The following is a 24,303-nucleotide window of genomic DNA, read 5'->3' on the forward strand; positions in this document are numbered from 1 at the left end:
GAAAATATTTTCTTTGCTTCGCTTGTTTCTGAAATACCTACACTCTCACATGCTTTCCGGTTTGTTTCAGATTGGGATGTAAGATAGGAGGGCTTTCAAAATAAACCCAGAGGTGTAATGGAAAACATTAACTCTGGTGCCATAGATGCAGATTTGCATCTAGGCTCTTCCCTTTGTCAGCCCGTTTTTCTCACCCAGATAGTGGGGCTAGCTAAGCTGATCACATAAGCTACCATCTAACCTGGAGCACCTTTGAAAGTGAGGGAGGACATTTAAAAATACTTATAGTCACATAGTCTTTAGAAGTATTTATTGACTGGGGAATGGTTTTTATTTTGTATTTTTTGACTTGCCTATAAAACTGTTCTATTCGAAAATGATTTTCAAAATAACATTTCTGAGAAAATATTAAAATAATATATAAACAAGACAACTTGTCCATGGGTTGGCATGCTAGAACAGCATATGGTGTTTCAAAGAATCAAGCCGAGTGATCCATGGAAAGTGTCTAGTGCCGTGCCTGGGACACACTGTGTGTTCAGGAAATGATGATTTCCTTCTCCTTCGTGGAAGAAGGTTGGACAAAGAAGCACTGACCAGCAGTAAACAAAAGCCTATGGGCTTTTTTAAAAAGGCTGCTGTAAGGAGGGTGTGTTCCTAGTTGTCCAGATCCTGACAACCCAAGATGTGAGTTTTGCCCAACTCTAACAGGAACATACTGATTGAAGAACATGGCTCTGTGGGTATGTAATCAGACAGCTGTCTCAGCAGTAGAGAACATACCTGAGGGATGGCTGTGCCTTTCGGGTGATAAGTTGGCTGCCCTGTGAGCACAGAGCTCTTCTCTTCACTAGCAAATTCCTTAATGCTCCTGGGCAACTTGCCGGGAAAGCTGGAGGATCTGGCCTTGGCACCCCTCTTCTGCAGGAGCTGTCCTGCCATTTAGGGGCCTGAGTTCAGCAATTGTGCTTAAATACTGGGTTTACCAGAAACTTAATAGTTTGAGCTGTAAAATACATACCTGCCTTGAAGTCTGGTGTCCCCATGTAACCAGAAACTTAATTGCCATTCTGTGAGTGAGCTTCTAGGGTTGGGTGATCCCTTTTAGAAACTCTAAATTCAATACTCCTCACCGTGCCTCCTATAAGTGCTATTTTGCTCTAGTAATGAGAGCTCTTTAGCCTGTGTGTTCATTTAAGCTAAAGCCCCTCGGAGCTGAGGTTCATGTGTTGCCACCTCCGTGTGTGATGGAGAATTCAGGGAGTGCTCTGTGGCTTCCTGGAAGTCAGGAAGGGTCTGCACACGGTGAATGGCGACGTGTGACGGGAGAATCACGCCCGGGAGCGAGTGGTATTGCCGGGACAGCCCTGCACATGGTTCCTAACAGCCTCTTCTGTCTCTAGGTATGTGTACATTCCAGCGGGCGGGTCCCAGCACGGCCTGCTAGGGACACTGTTTTCCACTGCAATGACATTTGCGTTTGTGAGCTTCTGGCATGGTGGGAATGACTACCTCTGGTGCTGGGCAACACTCAACTGGCTGGGAGTCACCGTGGAGAACGGAGTCCAGAGGCTTGTGCAGGCGCCGCGCGTCCAGGACAGCTTGGTGAGCTGGGTCCTTGCTTGTGCACTAGCGGGCAGCCAAGCTCGGTGGACCGGGTTTGGGAGGGAAGGCGGTCATCACGTTTACCCCATTGTGGGCCATTCTTGCTAGATGGGTTCAAAACTCGTGTGCTCAGAGGTAGGACAGCTGAAAAAGAGGCTTCTGTAGCTATTTTTAAAAAATAAATGTTTTAACTATAAAAGTAATACATATTTATTATATGAGAATTAGAAAATTCAGACAAGTATAAGGAAAGAAAAAAGTCTCCTCAAGAGAAACCACTGTTAATACCCATTCTTCTAAATTTTTTCTCTCTCTCTATACACACACACACACACACACACACACACACACACACACAAAACATTTAAAACATGCTATTATACTAGAGATACAGTTGTATCAGGACCCCTTTCTTTGTCATCAAATGCATTTCTAACAACCCTTTTTAATGACTTCATAGAATTCCATTATGTGGATATGTCATAACTTATTTAATTAGTCTCCTATTATTAACATATTGCTCCAGTTTGTTTGCAGTTACCAGTTGCATTGAGATGACTGTCCTAACCAGGATGCATTCTTCAGTGTAACATGGCTAAGTTAAAGGTTTTTCTCACTTTTAAGTTTTGCCATACATACTGCTTACCTGTTTCTTAACTGCCCTGTAGACAGAGTTTGCCAATTTACATTCCTACCCAACAGTGCCTGAGAATGCCCTTGCTAATACTGAGTAGTACTGGTATTTTTAATCGTTGCTATTTTGATAGGTTTTAGTAGCATAAAAATCAGGTAAGGATTTAAGACACATTCGCACTCTATAGGCAAGTGATTTGGAAAATTAAGCGCTTTTCTTTACACACATATTTTAAGTGATTTTAAACTGTGAGCAGGTGTTTTATCATGTAAATGTGGCATAGTATGTATTAGAATCTTACAGGAAATCATCAATTCTGAATATGCAACAATATTCCGAAAACCCTGAAAAAAGTATCTAAAAAGAAATATGCTAGCATCAGTGTTCACGGCAGGCAGTAAAACACAAGAAATTTACTGGGAAATGATTAATGTGGGTAAATTCCCCCCATATTTGCAACTAAAGCAAATATATTTCAAAAAGCCAACATCACCAAAATATGATACATTTGAGTGTTTTTCTATAAAGATAGCCATAGTACAAGTGGACAGTCGTTTCAATAAAAACTGATACAAAGCACATAGCAAAAATAACACTCCTGAAGGAATTTAAATATGTTTATGTATGTTTACAGATAAGTATTTTATTCAGTACTAGTACCCAGCAATCAGCAGGAAAGAAATGTCAGTGAATTCCAGTAGAAAGTGGAATTTCAATGAAAGTCATGGCTTTGTAACACAAAGAAAAACCATAAAAGGTGGTATCATAAAGGTTACAAACTTCACCCTCAAATCTAAGTAGTCTTCCCCAAAGTGGGAAACCCAGTCATCAGCCGTGACAGCCAGAAAATTCTTTTCAGCCCCGGCTGAAGCCCTGTAACACATTTCCATGTTCCCTCATGAAGGGTCTGACATTAACCTTGAACTTAATCTTAAGCAGAGCTCCGTAGACTTTGAGCCATGGCTTACATTACTAAGAAATCTAAAGAATCTAAAATATTAAAGGAGTAACCCACACTGTGCAATGTAGTGTATGGCTTGTTAATTTTGGTTAAAAATGAAGGAAGACAGTGAAAAAACATGCTCACGGGATGAAGCACTTGAATGTCTGCTCTGCCCCATCACAGCTCATTCCAGGACCTTCACGTGTTCACCTCATTTGAGCTTCCATCCGCAATTCAAGCTCCCAGGTGTATAGTAATTTCTGAACGTGCATTTTTTTGCTGAGATATATGTCTTGTATATTGCAAATGTGGTGTTTAGTTTACATATTTATTGAGCAAGAACACATTTTGTAAAACCTATTTTTATCACCTGTCTTGCATCCTGACAGCCTGGTGGTTGGTTATGGCTGTTTGGACTAAGAGCTCCTTGAGCACAAGGTCAGGACCCCATTATTACTTATATCCCCAAAGGTTAGCTGCATGTCTGAGTTAGCCTCAGTAAGTCAGTACACAATTAATGCTTCCAAATTGGGTTCTTTAGTTCTTCTTCCACTTGTCCAGTTATGGACTTTTTCTCCATTACTCTGCTTCTTATACAGTTCAGCACAGATTCTGTTTTCTTTCAGAAAAACATGGCTGGCATTCCAGATGTACACAGCCTTTTGAATAAATTGTTTCCCCACTTGGGTTACATCCTTCCCTCTCTTTCATGTATCCATTTCCCATTCATTTTTTTTTTTAAAGATTGATTGATTGATTGATTGCTATGCTGGGTCTTCGTTTCTGTCCTAGGGCTTTCTCTAGTTGCGGCAAGCGGGGGGCCACTCTTCATCGCGGTGCGTGGGCCTCTCACTGTCGTAGCCTCTCTTGTTGCGGAGCACAGGCTCCAGACGCGCAGGCTCAGTAGTTGTGGCTCACGGGCCTAGTTGCTCCGTGGCATGTGGGATCTTCCCAGACCAGGGCTCAAACCCATGTCCCCTGCATTGGCAGGCAGATTCTCAACCACTGCGCCACCAGGGAAGCCCATTCCCATTCATTTTTAAAATTGAGATACAATATTATTGTACAATATTATATAAGTTACAGATGTACAAAATAGTGATTCACAGTTTTAAAGGTAATACTCCATTTATAGTTATTGTAAAATATTGGCTATAAATTTACCATTCTTTTGTCAAAATCCAAATAAGCACTTAATGCCCCTTGGTACTTAATTTCATCTGATTTTAGTCTCCCCAGTTGATCTGATAGTATTTTTAAAATGTGGGCTCTCTCCCCATGCCTGTTATACACTCTCCCCATGCCTTTCATCCTTCATCTGTTTTTTTTGTTTTTTGTTTTTTTATGATGGATTGAAAGATATCTGAATAACAAGGATTATCATTCTTTTCCCATATCTTCTTCATCTTCAACCTCAAAGCTTTGTCTGGGACACAAAATACAGTAGGATTCTATTTCTTGGTGACAGTTGAACACTCACTGAAAGACCAGTCGGAGCTGAGTGTTGTAAATAGGAAGCCCTCTGACGTTCTAGCCAGGGCTTTCCCATCGAACTTTATGCAGTAACGGAAATGTCCATTGTGTTGTCCAATGCAAGTAATCACGAGACACACTGAGCACTTGAAATGCGCCTAGCTGAGGTGCACTGAGAAACTGGTTTTTAAATTTATTTAACTTTAATTAATTTGAATCTAAGCAGCCCCCTTGTGGCTAGTGGCTTCCATTTTGAACAATACAGTTCTGGAACGTACCCCTTTTCTAGAAAAAAAAAAAAAGTAAAAGAATATAGTGTTTGACTCTGCTATAATATAGAATGATTTTTATTATTGATGTGGTGCCTTGTATATCCAGCTGGCTACTGAACCTCTTCACTTGAACATCTCACAGATATCTCAGACTTAACATGCGTAATACTGAACACGTGGACCCCCGTCCCCCAATAATTCCAATTACCTCCTTTGCCTCTAGCATCCTCTATTTCTGCAAAAGCCACTGTCATCTTTCTAGTCACTCAAGGCCAAAACCATCAAGTTATCCTTTGTACCTCCCTCTCTCCCAGTTCTACTTGTATGTACTGTACGTTCTACCTCCTAGGTAGATCTTAATTTTTAAAAATTGTTTCCATTTCCACTGAATCATCCTAACCCCACTGTTATCATTTCTTGCCCAGTCTACCAAGTAGCTTTGAACTGGTCTCCCTGCTTCCACTTTTGCCTTCTTCAGTTCATTATTCTCAGTACTAAGTGACGCTTCTCAATAAAAACCTAACCATGTTGTTGTCCTTCAAATCCTTAGTGGCATCCCATTTTCTTGGGGCTCAGTCCACAATATTTAAGATGACCTATAAGGCCTTGGCTGATCTTGATCTTGCTACTCTCTCCATCCTCTCTGCCTCTCTCCCCTCGCACTCTGTCCTTCCTTCTGTTCGTTTACATACCTGGGCCCTCCAGCCCCAGCTCCCCCGCACAGGCTCTTCCATCTCTAGAATGCTCTTGCTCCTTTCCCTCCTATTTCACCCTTCAGATTTCACCTTCAATGACAGCTTGTTTGGGTACCCTTTACTGACCCTCCTAAGTCAATCAGGTCCCTAAGTCAATTAGTAACTCATTTGGGGCACCTTGTACGTGGTCTCTTCTGTTGTACTTACCACAGTTACAATGAAGTATTTTTATACAATAACTTGTTTAATCCTTATCTCCCTCACCAGACTGTAAGCCTCATGAAATCAGAGATCTGTATCCTTGACACATATCATGATGCCTGGCACAGAGTAAGCATGCAGTACATACTTGCTGAATGAATGAGTGAATATATTTTCTGACTTTCCTGAGGGGCATATAAGAGGAAATAAGCTTACACAGCAGCATGAAGAATATAGATTGAATACTGGAAGAACTCACTAAGGCTGAGGCTTATTGAACATTATATAGGGAGATTGTTTTGTAGCAGGGTAGACACTAATTGGTCTAGTGATGGCAAAATGCTAATTGGTCTAGTGATGCACAAAATATATAGAGAGGAAAGAAAAGGGTAGGGAGGAGTTAGCCTTCCTGGTACCCTGCTGCTTTATGAGAGGGGGGATTATTGGCTGTGACTCACTGAGGCCCAGAGCTGTAGGAAGCTGACAAAAGGCATTTTCACAAAGCACCAAGCAGGGTGGATGAAGAGGAGTAACTGCTAAAGCAGCATGCTTTTTCTCTGTACAAGTACTCTCCCGGGGAGCTAGAATTTGTGTTCAGCATAGAAATCTTTTAATAAGTGGAAACATTTTGAAGCATCAGTAGAGAGACACTACTTCTTGCCAATTCTCGATTTGATCTCTCCTTTTTTTTTTTTTTAAACATCTTTATTGGAGTATAATTGCTTTACAATGGTGTGTGAGTTTCCGCTTTATAACAAAGAGAATCAGTTATACATATACATATGTCCCCATATGTCTTCCCTCTTGCATCTCCCTCCCACCCTCCCTATCCCACCCCTCTAGGTGGTCACAAGCACTGAGCTGATCTCCCTGTGCTATGCGGCTGCTTCCCACTAGCTATCTATTTTACATTTAGTAGTGTATATATGTCCATGCCACTCTCTCACCCTGTCACATCTTACCCCTCCCCCTCCCCATATCCTCAAGTCCATTCTCTAGTAGGTCTGCATCTTTATTCTTGTCTTGCCCCTAGGTTCTCCACGACCATTTTTTTTTTTTTTTTTTAGATTCCATATATATGTGTTAGTGTACGATATTTGTTTTTCTCTTTCTGACTTACTTCACTCTGTATGACAGACTCTAGGTCCATCCACCTCACTGCATAAAACTCAATTTCATTTCTTTTTATGGCTGAGTAATATTCCATTGTATATATGTGCCACACCTTCTTTATCCATTCATCTGTTGATGGACACTTCGGTTGCTTCCATGTCCTGGCTATTGTAAATAGAGTTGCAATGAACATTTTGGTACACGACTCTTTTTGAATTATGGTTTTCTCTGGGTATATGCCCAGTAGTGGAATTGCTGGGTCGTATGGTAGTTCTATTTTTCGTTTTTTTAAGGAACCTCCATACTGTTCTCCATAGTGGCTGTATCAATTTACATTCCCACCAACAGTGTAAGAGGGTTCCCTTTTCTCCACACCCTCTCCAGCATTTATTGTTTGTAGATTTTTTGATGATGGCCATTCTGACCGGTGTGAGATGATATCTCATTGTAGTTTTGATTTGCATTTCTCTAATGATTAATGATGTTGAGCATTCTTTCATGTGTTTGTTGGCAATCTGTATATCTTCTTTGGAGAAATGTCTATTTAGGTCTTCTGCCCATTTTTGGATTGGGTTGTTTGTTTTTTTGATATTGAGCTGCATGAGCTGCTTGTAAATTTTGGAGATTAATCCTTTGTCAGTTGCTTCATTTGCAAATATTTTCTCCCATTCTGAGGGTTGTCTTTTCGTCTTGTTCATGGTTTCCTTTGCTGTGCAAAAGCTTTTAAGTTTCATTAGGTCCCATTTGTTTATTTGTGTTTTTATTTCCATTTCTCTAGGAGGTGGGTCAAAAAGGATCTTGCTCTGATTTATGTCATAGAGTATTCTGTCTATATTTTCCTTTAAGAGTTTAATAGTGTCTGGCCTTACATTTAGGTCTTTAATCCATTTTGAGTTTATTTTTGTGTATGGTGTTAGGGAGTGTTCTAATTTCATTCTTTTACGTGTAGCTGTCCAGTTTTCCCAGCACCACTTATTGAAGAGGCTGTCTTTTCTCCACTGTATATGCTTGCCTCCTTTATCAAAGGTAAGGTGACCATAGGTGCATGGGTTTATCTCTGGGCTTTCTATCCTGCGCCATTGATCTGTATTTCTGTTTTTGTGCCAGTACCATACTGTCTTGATTACTATAGCTTTGTAGTATAGTCTGAAGTCAGGGAGCCTGATTCCTCCAGCTCTGTTTTTCTTTCTCAAGATTGCTTTGGCTCTTCAGGTCGAAAGCTTTCTCTGCATCTATTGGGATGATCATATGGTTTTTCTCCTTCAGTTTCTTAATATGGTGTATCACATTGATTGATTTGCATATACTGAAGAATCCTTGCATCCCTGGGATAAACCCCACTTGATCATGGTGTATGATCCTTTTAATGTGCTGTCAGATTCTGTTTGCTAGTATTTTGTTGAGGATTTTTGCATCTATGTTCATCAGTGATATTGGCCTGTAGTTTTCTTTCTTTGTGACATCTTTGTCTGGTTTTGGTATCAGGGTGATGGTGGCCTTGTAGAATGAGTTTGGGAGTGTTCCTCCCTCTGCTACATTTTGGAGGAGTTTGAGAAGGATAGGTGTTAGCTCTTCTCTAAATGTTTGATAGAATTCGCCTGTGAAGCCATCTGATCCTGGGCTTTTGTTTGTTGGAAGATTTTTAATCACAGTTTCAATTTCAGTGCTTGTGATTGGTCTGTTCATATTTTCTATTTCTTCCTGGTTCAGCCTCAGAAGGTTGTGCATTTCTAAGAATTTGTCCATTTCTTCCATGTTGTCCATTTTATTGGCATATAGAGTTGCTTGTAGTAATCTCTCATGATCCTTTGTATTTCTGCAGTGTCAGTTGTTACTTCTCCTTTTTCATTTCTAATTCTATTGATTTGAGTCTTTTCCCTTTTTTTCATGATGAGTCTGGCTAATGGTTTATCAATTTTGTTTATCTTCTCAAAGAACCAGCTTTTAGTTATATTGATCTTTGCTATCATTTCCTTCATTTCTTTTTCATTTATTTCTGATCTGATCTTTATGATTTCTTTCCTTTTGCTAACTTTGGGGGTTTTTTGTTCTTCTTTCTCTAATTGCTTTAGGTGTAAAGTTAAGTTGTTTGTTTGAGGTGTTTCTTGTTTCTTAAGGTAGGATTGTATTGCTATAAGCTTCCCTGTTAGAACTGCTTTTGCTGCATCCCATAGGTTTTGGGTTGTCGTGTTTTCATTGTCATTTGTTTCTAGGTATTTTTTTATTTTTCCTTGATTTCTTCATTGATCTCTTGGTTATTAAGTAGTGTGTTGTTTAACCTCCATGTGTTTGTATTTTTTACAGATTTTTTCCTGTAATTGATATCTAATCTCATAGCATTGTGGTTGGAAAAGATACTTGATACGATTTCAATTTTCTTAAATTTACCAAGGCTTGGTTTGTGACTCAAGATATGATCTCTCCTGGAGAATGTTCCATGAGCACTTGAGAAGAATGTGTATTCTGTTGTTTTTGAATGGAATGTCCTATAAATATCAATTAAGTCCATCTTGTTTAATGTATCATTTAAAGCTTTTGATCTCTCCTTTGAAGGAAGACACCTTCAGGCTGCTTGTTAGTTATTCCTACACAAAGGAGAATCTACATCTCAAGCTGCTCACCCACCCCACCCCTGATTTCCATTTCATTGAATAATTTAAATACGTCCTCCTCCCCCCAGCCCTTGTCCCTTCTTCTTTGCCCCAAGAGTGTCCTGTTGAGCTGATTTATGTCCTTTCTGAAGCAGTAAAATTTCTGTGTATAGACTTAATTGAGAAAACATGCCTCCAGTGAAAATCATGGACGGTCAGTCTAATGGTTCTTGGAGGGACCTGATGCTCTGGTGTGTCAGAAAGAACCCAAAGCTCTGTGGTGATGTCCAGTCAGTTTATCAGTTATATTGATCAGTTTGATTTTGAAGAGGAGCTTGAGAGATCAGTCAGCTTGAAAGGATAATTGATTGTAAAACTATTGGCATGATCCACCCAATGGTTTCCTAGTTCTGTGGAACCCTAACTCACCAGTTGGCAAGATGTACATGGCAGTTGGCCTGATCAGAAAACCTTTTCACTGGAGGTCAGTGATCATAGCCCCAGCTAACTCACTGAAGGAATACAAAGCAAACCTGTCTGAGAAGAGTTATTCTGTTGGACAATGGCTCATGATCTTCTATTCCTCCACCACTTGGATTCATTTCGACAAACAGAGATCAAGTGCTTCCTGTCAATGGCCCTTTTCTTCAGACCAGAGCCCTTCTTAGACTGAGCCCATTTAGGCAGATTCAACCTGGTCCTTTGTTTCTGAGTTTGCTCATCTAGGAAAAAAGAATTTCAGCTCCCTGTGTGGGAGACACATTGCAGTTGGGGAACTCTGAGTGAAAAACTTGATCCCTCCCTCCTCATTCCTTTTTTTGCATATTCTCTTGGTGCTTCAGTGAATACAGTGTACTAGTCTATCAGTGTATAATGGTACAGTCTATTATTAGTCAATTTCCTCCATGAATAAGGTACCTCACCTGGCCTCCTATCAAGATGATCATCTTTGCAGTGGCTTCTTTGGATTAGAGAGACAATAAAACCATGGAATGAGAGCTTTTCTCTATGAGGAGCTAAGTGATTTATATTTAAAAAGCGGACTTGTCTTCATAAATATCATAAAATACTAATTGGCCTATTCTTCCCAGGCATTGCTCAGAAGAAAGGTCTGGGCTAGAGACAGATGTTTGGGAGCATGTAGATGATATTTTGGAGCTGTGGAATTGTCTGAGACTTTCTAAAGAGAGGGAGTACAGAAAGAGAGGAAAAGGAGACTGCTCAGGAATGAACCTGAGGACACCAATATTTAGAAGTTAGGTAGAGAAGGAGGGGCCAAGAGGTGGGAGGGAAATCTAGAGGATAATTTCACAGAGACCAAGAAAAAGAAGGTACTTCATGGAGGGAGTGGTCAATGGCGTTGATGCTATTGGGGTTTCAAGTCAGGTGAGGTTATGGCTCCATGTCAGAGTGCTAACAGTGGAAGAGAAGAGAGGCGAGTCATCATCCCCATCCCCACGAGTTTATGATTTGGTTGGAGAGGCAAGATGTGTGCAAACCAGTTGAGGACCAGTATGAGGCATTATGTGCAGAGAGACCAGATTGAGTCATAGAGGCAGCTGATGTTCATAAGGGGTGGTGGTCAGAGTGAGCTAAGCTTTTAGGAATGGTTTATTTAAAGATCTGGGGCTTGAGTAGGATTCTGAGGAATTACGATCTTGGATTTGGATAGGTAAGTAGAGAGAAGACAGGCTCAAGACCAGGGGAATAGCACACACAGCCTGAAGTCAGGAGTGGGCATGCCGTGTTCAGGTGAGGAGGCTGCTTTGACAGTCAAGGGGCTGTCACTCGGGAGAATGGAGGAAAAGAGGTTAGAGAGGCCAAATGGTCCACCCATAAAGAGATTTGAATGCCAGACTTAGAAATATAGAAATACAACACTTAACCAAACAGGAGAGCATCAAATCAACATATTAATCCCACATGTTAAATTAGCCTGTTGTAGTAGCTTGCTAGCCCTCACCTGCACCCCTCAGTCTCAAAAAAGCAATGCCCATTGTTATGAACAGTGTGTTCCTTGGTGGATGACGACCTGTTTGCGCCCCCCTCATTGTCTCCCACTCCAAAGGATCATTAACAATGCAGGAAACATCGTGCAATTCACTGGTTATACATTTTCTTCTCTGTGGGAAATCTGAACCCGTGCCTTAACCCCTCTTGGTCTGAGTGGTAGAATGCTGCAAATAATTCCACCTTTTAGTTCAAATATGTTTAGAAAGGCAAAAGCATTTTCAAAGGTTCTTTTTTAACTTTCCATTACTGAGTCTGCTATCTGACAGAGAGAAGGCTTTGAAATGGAGGCAATTTTCAGATATTCAGCCCCCCTGGTCTGGTCAGCTCTGGGGCTTCTGCTGCCTGTCCCATCCCTCTCAGTTTAGGCTTGAGCAAGGCAGGGGCTGCTCTCTCATCATTGCTGCTGCCAGGGCACTGTTGTCCATTCTCCCCTCTGAGTGCACAGCACAAACCCTCATCCTGGCAAACTCTAGCCTCGGGAAAGAATACTGAGCCAAAGATGAGATTCCACGGCTTGAATGTAAATGGTTGAAACAGGCTTTTCTAGGTGGCTCATGGTATGAGATTCTTTACGTGAGAGACCCTGATTTCTGCTTCTACAGCACAGATAAGTGGTGGTTACTCTAATCAGTCTAGTGCCTAGCAGTTTTCTATACATGAGCTTAGGAAGAAGTACAATCTTATTACGTATATGCTGAAGCTTTGGATGTGTGTTCCCAAATCTGGGTCTCTTTTTCCTCCCAGAAAATCCAAATTACCCACTGGAGGTAGCAGAGCTTGAGTTTCCAGTGTTCCTATTATCAGTGGAAGGGTAAAATAGTCCCTTCTTTCCAAAATAATATGCACATACTTAGTGCAATATATTTTTACAGTATGTATTTATTTACAGTGTATATTCATGTATTATGTATGATGTGTATTGTGTATATATGCTGTGACTGTGTGTAGCATATATATAGTGCATTTATATATGTGTATATGTGTATATATTCATATTATTTGGAATTATATTTTACTTATTTTTTTATACAGCAGGTTCTTATTAGTTATCCATTCTATACATATTAGTGTACATATTGTCAATCCCAATCTCCCAATTCATCACACCACCACCCCGCCCTGCCACGTTCCACTCTTGGTGTCCATACGTTTATTCTCTACATCTCTGTCTCTATTTCTGCCCTACAAACCGGTTCATCTGTACCATTTTTCTAGGTTCCACGTATATGCATTAATATACAATATTTGTTTTTCTCTTTCTGACTTACTTCACTCTGTATGGCAGTCTCTAGATCCATCCACGTCTCTACAAATGACCCAATTTCGTTCCTTTTTATGGCTGAGTAATATTCCATTGTATATATGTACCACATCTTCTTTATCCATTTGTCTGTCGATGGGCATTTAGGTTGCTTCCATGACCTGGCTATTGTAAATAGTGCTGCAATGAATATTGGGGTGCATGTGTCCTTTTGAATTATGGTTTTCTCTGGGTATATGCCCAGTAGTGGGATTGCTGGGTCATATGGTAATTCTATTTTTAGTTTTTTAAGGAACCTCCATACTGTTCTCCATGGTGGCTGTATCAATTTACATTCCCACCAACAGTGCAAGAGGGTTCCCTTTTCTCCACACTCTCTCCAGCATTTGTTGTTTGTAGATTTTCTGATGATGCCCATTCTAACTGGTGTGAGGTGATACCTCATTGTACTTTTGATTTCCATTTCTCTAATAATTAGTGATGTTGAGCAGCTTTTCATGTACTTCTAGGCCATCTGTATGTCTTCTTTGGAGAAATGTCTATTTAGGTCTTCCATCCATTTTTGGATTGGGTTGTTTATTTTTTTAATATTGAGCTGCATGAGCTGTTTATATATTTTGGAGATTAATCTTTTGTCCGTTGATTCATTTGCAAATATTTTCTCCCATTGTGAGGGTTGTCTTTTCGTCTTATTTGTAGTTTCCTTTGCTGTGCAAAAGCTTTTAAGTTTCATTAGGTCCCATTTGTTTATTTTTGTTTTTATTTCCATTACTCTAGGAGGTGGATCAAAAAAGAGCTTGCTGTGATTTATGTCAAAGAGTATTCTTCCTATGTTTTCCTCTAAGAGTTCTATAGTGTCTGGCCTTACATTTAGGTCTCTAATCCATTTTGAGTTTATTTTTGTGTATGGTGTTAGGGAGTGTCCTAATTTCATTCTTTTACATGTAGCTGTCCAGTTTTCCCAGCATCACTTATTGAAGAGACTGTCTTTTCTCCATTGTATATCCTTGCCTCCTTTGTCAGAGATTAGTTGACCATAGGTGCATGGGTTTATCTCTGGGCTTTCTATCCTGTTCCATTGATCTATATTTCTGTTTTTGTGCCAGTACCATATTATCTTGATTACTGTAGCTTTGTAGTATAGTCTGAAGTCAGGGAGTCTGATTCCTCCTGCTCCGTTTCTTCCCCTCAAGACTGCTTTGGGTATTTGGGGTTTTGTGTCTCCATACAGATTTTAAGATTTTTTGTTCTAGTTCCGTACAAAGTGCCACTGATAATTTGATAGGGGTTGCATTGACTCTGTAGATTGCTTTGGGTAGTATAGTCATTTTCATAATATTGATTCTTCCAATCCAAGAACATGGTATATCTCTCCATCTGTTTGTATCATCTTTAATTTCTTTCATCAATGTCTTATAGTTTTCTGCATACAGGTCTTTTGTCTCCCTAGGTAGGTTTATTCCTAGGTATTTTATTCTTTTTGTTGCAGTGGGAAATGGGAGTGTTTCCTTAATTTCACTTTTAGATTTTTCATCATTAGTGTATAGGAATGCAAGAGATTTCTGTGCATTAATTTTGTATCCTGCAACTTTACCAAATTCATTGATTAGCTCTAGTAGTTTTCTGGTGGCATCTTTAGGATTCTCTATGTAGAATATCATGTCATCTGCAAACAGTGACAGTTTACTTCTTCTTTTCCAATTTGTATTCCTTTTATTTCTTTTTCTTCTCTGATTGCCGTGGCTAGGACTTCCAAAACTATGTTGAATAATAGTGGTGAGAGTGGACATCCTTGTCTTGTTCCTGATCTTAGAGGAAATGCTTTCAGTTTTTCACCATTGAGAATGATGTTTGCTGTGGGTTTGTCATATATGGCCTTTATTATGTTGAGGTAGGTTCCCTCTATGCCCACTTTCTGGAGAGTTTTTATCAGGAATGGGTGTTGAATTTTGTCAAAAGCTTTTTCTGCATCTACTGAGATGATCATATGGTTTTTATTCTTCAATTTGTTAATATGGTGTATCACTTGATTGATTTACATATATTAAAGAACGCTTGCATCCCTGGGATAAATCCCACTTGATCATGGTGTCTGTTCCTTTTAATGTGCTGTTGGATTCTGTTTGCTAGTATTTTGTTGAGGATTTTTGCATCGATATTTGTCAGTGATATTGGTCTGTAATTTTCTTTTTTTGTAGTATCTTTGTCTGGTTTTGGTATCAGGGCAATGGTGGCCTCATAGAATGAGTTTGCGAGTGTTCCTTCCTCTTCAGTTTTTTGGAAGACTTTGAGAAGACTGGGTGTTCGCTCTTCTCTAAATGTTTGATAGAATTCCTATGAAGTCATCTGGTCCTGGACTTTTGTTTGTTGGAAGATTTTTAATCACAGTTTCAATTTCATTACTTGTGATTGGTCTGTTCATATTTTCTATTTCTTCCTGGTTCAGTCTTGGAAGGTTATACCTTTCTAAGAATTTGTCCATTTCTTCCAGGTTGTCCATTTTATTGGCATAGAGTTGCTTATAGTAGCCTCTTAGGATGCTTTGTATTTCTGTGGTGTCTGTTTAACTTCTCCTTTTTCATTTCTAATCTTATTGAGTTGAGTCCTCTCCCTCTTTTTCTTGATGAATCTGGCTAAAGGTTTATCAATTTTGTTTATCTTCTCAAAGAACCAGCTTTTAGTTTTATTGATCTTTGCTATTGTTTTCTTTGTTTTTGTTTCATTTATTTCTGCTCTGATCTTTATGATTTCTTTCCTTCTACTAACTTTGGGTTTTGTTTGTTCTTCTTTCTCTAGTTCCTTTAGGTATAAGGTTCGATTGTTTATTTGAGATGTTTCTTGTTTCTTGAGGTAGGCTTGTATTGCTGTAAACTTCCCTCTTAGAACTGCTTTTGCTGTATTCCATAGGTTTTGGATTGTCGTGTTTTCATTGTCATTTGTCTGTAGGTATTTTTTGATTTTCTCTTTGATTTCTTCAGTGATCTCTTGGTTATTTAGTAACGTATTGTTTAGCCTCCATGTGTTTGTGTTTTTTACGTTTTTTTCCCTGTAATTGATTTCTAATCTCATATTGTTGTGGTCAGAAAAGATGCTTGATATGATTTCAATTTTCTTAAATTTACTGAGGCTTGATTTGTGACCCAAGATGTGAGCTGTCCTGGAGAATGTTCCATGCACAGTTGAGAAGAAAGTGTAATCTGCTGTTTTTGGATGGAATGTCCTATATATATCAATTAAATCTATCTGGTCTATTGTGTCCTTTAAAGCTTGCGCTTCTTTATTAATTTTCTGTTTGGATAATCTGTCCATTCGTGTAAGTGAGGTGTTAATGTCCCCCACTATTATTGTGTTACTGTCAATTTCCTCTTTTAGAGCTGTTAGCAGTTGCCTTATGTATTGAGGTGCTTCTATGTTGGGTGCATATATATTTATAATTATTATGTCTTCTTCTTGGATTGATCCCTTGATCATTATGTAGTGTCCTTCCTTGTCTCTTGTAACATTCTTTATTTTAAAGTCTGTTTTATCTGATATGAGTATTCCTCCTCCAGCTTTCTTTTGATTTCCATTTGCATGGAATATCTTTTTCCATCCCCTCACTTTCAGTCTGTATGTGTCCCTAGGTCTGAAGTGGGTCTGTTGTAGATAGCATATCAATGGGTCTTGGTTTTGTAGCCATTCAGTGAGCCTGTGTCTTTTGGTTGGAGCATTTAATCCATTCACGTTTAAGGTAAGTATCAATATGTATGTTCCTATGACCATTTTCTTAAATGTTATGGGATTGTTTTTGCAGGTCCTTTTCTTCTCCTGTGTTTCCCACTTAGAGAAGTTCCTTTAGCATTTGTTGTAGAGCTGGTTTGGTGGTGCTGAATTCTCTTAGCTTTTGGTTTTCTGTAAAGCTTTTGATTTCTCCGTTGAATCTGAATGAGATCCTTGCGGATAGAGTAATCTTGGTTGTAGATTCTTCCCCTTCATCACTTTAAATATGTCATGCCACTCCCTTCTGCCTTGTAGAGTTTCTGCTGAGAAATCAACTGTTAACCTTATGGGAGTTCCCTTTTATGTTATTTGTCGTTTTCCCTTGTTGCTTTCAGTAATTTTTCTTTGTCTTTAATTTTTGTCAATTTGATTACTATGTGACTTGGTGTGTTTCTCCTTGGGTGTATCCCACCTGGGACTTTCTGCACTTCCTGGACTTGGGTGGCTATTTCCTTTCCCATGTTAGGGAAGTTTTCAACTGTAATCTCTTCATATATTTTCTCTGGTCCTTTCTCTCTCTCTTCTCCTTCTGGGACCCCTATAATGCAAATGTTGTTGTGTTTAATGTTGTCCCAGAGGTCTCTTAGGCCATCTTCATTTCGTTTCATTCTTTTTTCTTTATTCTGTTTTGCAGCACTGAATTCCACCATTCTGTCTTCCTGGTCACGTATCCATTCTTGTGCCTCAGTTTTTCTGCCATTGATTCCTTCTAGTGTATTTCTCATTTCAGTTATTGTATTGTTCATCTCTGTTTGTTTGTTCTTTAATTCTTATAGGTGTTTGTTCTTTAATTCTTCTAGGTCTTTGTTAAACATTTCTTGCATCTTCTCGATCTTTGCCTTCATTATTTTTGCGAGGTCCTGGATCATCTTCACTATCATTATTCAGAATTCTTTTTCTGGAAGATTTCCTATCTCCACTTCATTTAGTTGTTTTTCTGGGGTTTTATCTTGTTCATCTGGTACATAGCCCTCTGCCTTTTCATCTTGTCTGTCTTTCGGTGAATGTGGTTTTTGTTCCACAGGCTGCAGGATTGTAGTTCTTCTTGCTTCTGCTGTCTGCCCTCTGGTGGATGAGGCTATCTAAGAGGCTTGTGCAAGTTTCCTGATGGGAGGGACTGGTGGTGGATAGAGCTGGCTGTTGCTCTGGTGGGCAGAGCTCAGTAAAACTTTGTCTATCTATTCATTTTTAAATCTCTGAGAAGTCAGAAATGCGCAGAACTTCCAAAATATCTCACTTTCCTTCCAAAGCCTAGAAATAAATGTTGCTTTAAAAAGCATATCAAGCAGCTGCTGGCCTTATTTGAGATGAGCTGGGTTGGAATCAATGTACTGTTGATCACCAACATGTATTGAAACACACAATTTAAGGTGGCTCTTGCTTTCTGCTCTGGTGTCAACCCTGTAATCCACTCAATAGGCCAGAATGAGTGTTGGAACGGCCACTGTGTAGCCCCTGAAGGGTGACAGGAAAGAGTATAATATAAACGGTGCAGGACATCTGTCAAGCCAACTATGCAGCTATTGAAAGTGATGATGTTGAAATAATTTCACTGTGAGAAGATGAAAATGAAGAATGAGAAATAACAGGTAAAATAAAAATTCATTTTATTTAGAAATTTAAACATAGAAAAGCGTATGGAAGGTTATACACTAAAACGTCATTGGTGGGATTATTTATGTTGCATGTTTTCTTGTTTTTGCTCATTTATATTTTCATCCTTGTCTACAGTGAATAAGTATTGTTGTCTAATCAAAGGTTATTGAGGGAAAAGGGAAGAGGGTGGACTTACCCTCTGGTTTTGCTTAGCTGACCCTGGATGCTTAGGTTATGTTAGAAATTGAAAGTTAAAGTTGTCATTCTCAGGAGCAGACGGATGTGCGACTATTGTAACTGCCATCCTGTACTGTAGAAGGAACTGCACCAGACACTGCACAAAGGTCTTTCATGTTCGTTATATTATTTACCCATCACAACAACCCTTCAGGGCAGTGTTACTACCTCCAGTTTTACAGATGAGGAACCTAGAGATGAGGAATGTATAAGTAATCTTTCTAAGAACAGATGGTTAGTTTGATAGAAAGAAGTCAAATCCAGTTACTCATGATCTATTCAAGGCTCCTTGATTGCAGACTAGGAGTCTTCCGTGATAAACCCAAGCCACTTAGATTACTCATCCACGTACCATCTCCTTGCTGCTTGTGCACATTTGGCATTCAATGAATCGACAAAACAGCCTTCAGTTCTTAGACAACTTGTGTTTTAAGTGTGGCTCCACACAACTTGTCTGTGGAATAACTCTTCTGAAAAATTGGTCCAAGAGAAGTGAGAATGCTCCCCAAAGCACTTTTACTGCATTATCTCGTGTGATTTTAATAGTAGCTTGATAGGTAAGTATCATCATTATCCCTATTTTACAGTGCAAAATACCAAAACCCAGAAAGTTTAAAAAATATATGTTCATGGTTCAGAAGTCAAATATTACACAAGCCTTCATATAGATAAATAAATAGAAGAGCTGTCTCCATTCCTCCCGCTCTTATGTTCTTATCTCCATTAGCAACAACTTATTTTTTGAATTTTATTTTATTTATTTTTTATACAGCACGTAATTAGTTATCTATTTTACACATATTAGTGTATATATGTCAATCAAAATCTCCCAATTCATCCCACCACAACTTTCAATTCTCTTAGTTGTTTCTGATATTTACCTCTGTCTTTTTAAAGTGTATTCTATTATTCTTCACTTATGGATTATAAATATTAAGTAATTTCTACATGAGGTTTTAGCCTCTTAGACGTACTCCCCACTTCTCCTCCTAATTTAATAATATCTCTCCCTTTTGTTAAATCAGAACTCAGTTCACATTATCATCACTATGTTAAGTGTGGCTCCCTGCCAAACCAGTTAATGTACTATAATTGCATTTTCTTTCTTAGTCAACCATTTCCCCAACTCAGATTAAGAATTGCCTTGCCTATTATGTTTGATTAATTGGTTTACTGTCATCACTTCTTTCCAAACTCCCTAATAAAATTGGAAAATCCCTCAGAATAGTGTTTTATTTTCCATGTGGTCAGATGTCTCTGGTAATCTGTCAGTTCTCTTTATCTGGAGAATATTTCTTGAAGACCTTCCATCCTCCCTTCCCATCTGGATTATTTCTCTTCAGATCTGCTCTATGGCTGTTGTCCTGACATGTGCCCTTTCTTCTCTCCTAGGCTGAATCTCTGTGTCTTGGGCCCCAGATCTCCTTGTTTTTCCCCCTCCCTTTGATTTGCTCGAGCACATCCTTTAGTAGCTTCCTTAGAAAGGGATCATGGGTGATACTTTTTTTTTTTTTTTGAGACCTAGTATTTCTAGAACTCTCTTTATTCTACCCTCACATTTAATTGATTATCTGAGCACTGAATTTTAGGTTGAATAGTAATTTCTCCTGAAAATTTTCAAGATATTATTTGTCTTCTAGTTTTTAGCTTTACTGATGAGAAATGCCATTTAATTCTTGATTCCTTGTATGTAATCTGTTTTTCTCTCTGGAAGCTTAATGCAGATACCTTTGGTAATTCTGAAATGTCATTGTGCTGATTGTCCCTGACTTTAGAATCTCTTTGATGCAGTTTATTTATGGAAAAAATAACTTCATCATGGGCGGGGGTGGGGATGGGGAGAAAGAAGGATCTTTATCCGTGTGGTCCATATGCTCATTACCCAGGTTTTTAACCAATCTCTGATTTTTTCCTCCATGGTTTACTGTTGTCATCTGTAGTATATGGTATCTCTAATGCCTGGAACTTCTGGGGACCTGGTATATGAGTGACTTTTCTTCTCTTTGGCATCTAGTAGTATTCAGGTATCTCAGCTCTGCTAATTCATTCATCTGCTTTCTATCTTATAAAGATGGTTTGACTTTGCTCACTTGCTGTTCACTTCTCTTCCATTCCTTGTCTGTGGATTTATACCTTTCCAAATGTTTACTTTTCATTTTAATGGGGCTTGTGAAGGGAGCAGAGATGTCTCATCTACTATGTTTAACTGAATGTCACTAGAAGAGTTTTCTGTGCCATCATTTGGTGAATTATTTTGGAATGCTTTACCTGTTTGTCAGTTTTAGATTTTTAAATGTCAACTTTGCTTTAAAAGCAGGCCTTGCCCTAAGCTGTTGCTTCTGTGTTTGAACAGGATATAGCTGAGGCCGTAGCTGTGACATCCTAGGCTTATTTAATAGTCCCAATGGACCTCAGTGCTGCTTAGAGAGGGAGGACCCCAGTGCCATGAGCAGCCACGACTTGGGTGTGATGGTCGTCTGGATTCCATCTTTCCACCCATGTGCCTTGACTCTCTATACTCAGGGGAGGTGGCCAGGCTCTAGGGTCATTTAGTGGAAAGATTCCTAGATTTCCTTTTTTTATTCTTTTATTCTTTATAATTTATGAAGTCATTTATGACCATGTGATCTTGAAAAAAATGCAGATAAGGCTGAAGTTCCTCTAAGACACTCATCACCCAAACAGACACACCTTGTTCACTTTCCTCCCATGAAAGGTAGCCATTGTTATCAGATTGCAGTGTAGCCTTGCATACCTTTCATACTTTGTATGTACATATATGTGTGTGTGTGGTTTAGAAATGTATAAATATTTTTAACTTTTTACTTTTTTCCCTCCTCATGTTATGTTTTGAAGATGTTTCTATATTAGAGTATGTAGATCTGCATAACTGGACATAATATGGATATGTGATAATTGATTTATTCTATTGTTGAAAATTATTCTATTGAAAATTTAGGTTGCCTCTCTTTTTTTTTTTTTTTCTTTTGCAAATGCAGCTGCAGTACATTGCCTGTTCATGCCTCCTTGTTCATAAAGTGTTTCTTTAGGGCAATACCGAGAATAGAACAGAGCAGGAGTTGGCAAAGGATGGCCCAGGGACCAAATCTGGTCTACTGCCTGTTTTTGTATGGCCTGCAGCAAGAATGCTTTCTACATTTTAAAATTGTTTTATTCAGTGATCTTTCCCTCACTGAAAGATCACATTTAATATATTGTAAATATCCAAATACGCACGGGTTCATTTTTGGGCTCTCTTTTCTGTTTTATTGATCTATTTAATTAGTCCTGTTTAAAATATTAGAGTTTTGAATGTCTTGATTCCCAGTAAGGAAAGTCCTGTGCTCCTTTTTGTTCTTTTTCGGGGTTACATTGGCTGTTTTTGCACATTGCTTCTTCTATATGAATCTTAGAATTCCTCAAAAGTGAAGTTTCTCAAAACTCCCTTTGGTATTTATATTGGAATTTATTAGATTTGCTTTGAATTGTATCTTTGAGTAGAGTTGACATGTCTGTAATGCTGAGTCGTCCCAGCCTTGAATAGTTATTTATTCAAGTCTTCCTTTAAGTTCTTACATAAAGTTTTATCATTTCTTAGAAGTCTTGTGCATTTCTTTTTTTTTTTTTTTAAGGTTTTAGATTTTTCTTTTATTATTATTCTAAGAACAGTGAGTTTCCATACGCAAGTAAGTTTCATGATTCTGTTGCTTCAATATGCATATGGCTTTCACTTTCTTAACGCTTCACAACAATATATTTTTTAACATCTTTATTGGAGTATAATTGCTTTACAGTGGTGTGTTAGTTTCTGCTTTATAACACAGTGAATCAGTTATACATATACATATGTTCCCATATCTCTTCCCTCTTGCATTTCTTTTTGAATTATTGCTATTGTGTAGGAAAGGTATTATTGATTTTTGTTTTGAGTTGATCATTTTGCATCTACTTTAAATCTTTTTTTAGCTCTAGTGATTTGTCGGTTGTTTCTTTTGAATTTTCTAGATTGATGGTCATATCATCTACAAATAATGACAGTTTTGTTTTTGCCAACAATTTTAACTCTTGCTGCATTTAATTGTTTCACTATACTTCGTCCTTTGGTACAGTTTTGAATGATACAGAAAAAAAATGTCTTTTTCTTGAAGCTAGTGGGAATATTTTCTCTGGGTTTTTGACATACCCTCTTTATCAACTTAAAAAAACTTACTTTTTTGGCATCTATTGAGTGATCATATGATTATTCTGCTTTAATTATTTAATCCCATGAGTTACATGGATTTCTAATGTTTTTAATGTTGAATCATCCTTCCATTCCTGGGATAAATCCTACTTGATCTAGAGTATTCTTTGAACCATTCCTGTATTTGATTTGCAGCTATTTAATTTAGAATTTTTAAGGTAATTTCTGGAACAAAGATTGACTTCTGGTTTTCTTTTCTTGTTTTGGCTTTTTATGACTTTGGTATCAGAGTTATGCTGGCATCATCAAATGAGTGGAAGCTTCCCATGGTTTTCTACCCTCTGAAACAGTTCCTATGAGATGGAAATTATCTGTTTCTTGACCATCTGGTAGAACTTGCTCATTAAGAACATGTGGGCAGTTTTTCTTTGAGCATAGAGCTTTGACCACTGTTTCAATTCTTCTATGTTTATGCTTTTTTTTTTAGTCTTCCTACTTTTTCTATGAGAGTTTTAGGTAGTTTAAATTTTCTAGGTAAATTATCTTTTATCTAGGTTTCCAAATACATTGCTGTATACTCTCCAAAGATTTTTAAATGTCCTATATATTATTTCCTCTTGTTATTTCACCGTATTTTCTTAATTGACCACACTTGCCAAAGTTTATCCATTTTATTGTTCCTGCAATAAAAACTTTTAGCTAAAATGAATGAAATTTAAAGTAATTTGCTGGTGTGTTAATTTTTGCTAATTTTTGTTGTTGGTGAGCATAAACTTCGTGATAAATTTTTTAAATGTACTTATATTCCTTTCCTGGCTTAGTACATATTCAGTTTGATTATGGCCCACATGTGTATGAAAATTGCATGTATTCACTATTCAGCAGATCTGTCTATTAGACAAGGCCTAATAATTCTTGTGATAAAACATACATAACAGAAAATTTACCAGTTTAACCACTTTTACATGTAAAATTCAGAGTCATTAAATACATTCACATTGTTGTGCAACTGTCACCACCATCAGTCTCCAGAATGTTTTTATCATCCCAGATTGAAACTCTGTGCCTACTAAACAATGACTCCTATTACCTCTTCCCCCTAGTCCCTGGAAACCACTATTTTACTTTCTTTTTCTATGAGTTTGACTATTCTAGGTACTGTATACAAGTGGAATTGTGCAATATTTGCCCTTCTGTGTCATGATTATAACTGAGCCTAACGTCTTCATGATTCATCCATGTTGCAGTGTCTGTCAGAATTTCCTTTCTTTCTAAGGCTGAGCAGTATTTCCATTCTACATATATACCATAGTTTGCTTACACATTTATCCATCAATGGACATTAGGGTTGTTTCTACCTTTTGTCTATTGTGAATAATACTGCTATGAACATTGGTATACAAATATCTGTTCTGTCCCTGCTTTCATTTCTTTTGAATATATACCTAGAAATGGGTTGCTGCATTATATGATAATTCTATTGTTAATTTTTGAGGAACTGCCATACTGTTTTCCGCAATGGCTACACCATTTTGCATTCTCACTGGCAACGCACAAGGATTCAATTTTTCCACATCCTCATCAACACTTTTCTGTTTTTGATTATAGCCATTTTAGTAGGTGTAAAGGTGTGGTTCATGTGGCTCATTGTGGTTTTGATTTGCATTTCCATAATGAATAGTGATATTGAGCATCTTTTCATGTACTTATTGACCATTTGTATATCT

General features: G+C 38.3%; 1 protein-coding gene across 11 annotated transcripts in view; it reads left to right on the forward strand.

Annotated features, from left to right (window-relative positions):
- The window catches only part of HHAT (hedgehog acyltransferase), a 516,536-nt gene that overhangs the window by 270,588 nt on the left and 221,645 nt on the right, over positions 1–24,303 (forward strand). For all 11 annotated transcript variants that reach the window (XM_082464282.1, XM_082464276.1, XM_082464277.1 and 8 more), the window contains one exon: positions 1,404–1,605. In XM_082464282.1, the coding sequence (XP_082320408.1) occupies positions 1,404–1,605 (202 nt within the window). The remainder of the gene's footprint in view (positions 1–1,403; positions 1,606–24,303) is intronic.

The sequence above is a fragment of the Balaenoptera physalus genome (assembly GCF_965194825.1).
Source record: "Balaenoptera physalus genome assembly, chromosome: 1".
NCBI classification, from domain to species: Eukaryota; Metazoa; Chordata; class Mammalia; order Artiodactyla; family Balaenopteridae; genus Balaenoptera; species Balaenoptera physalus.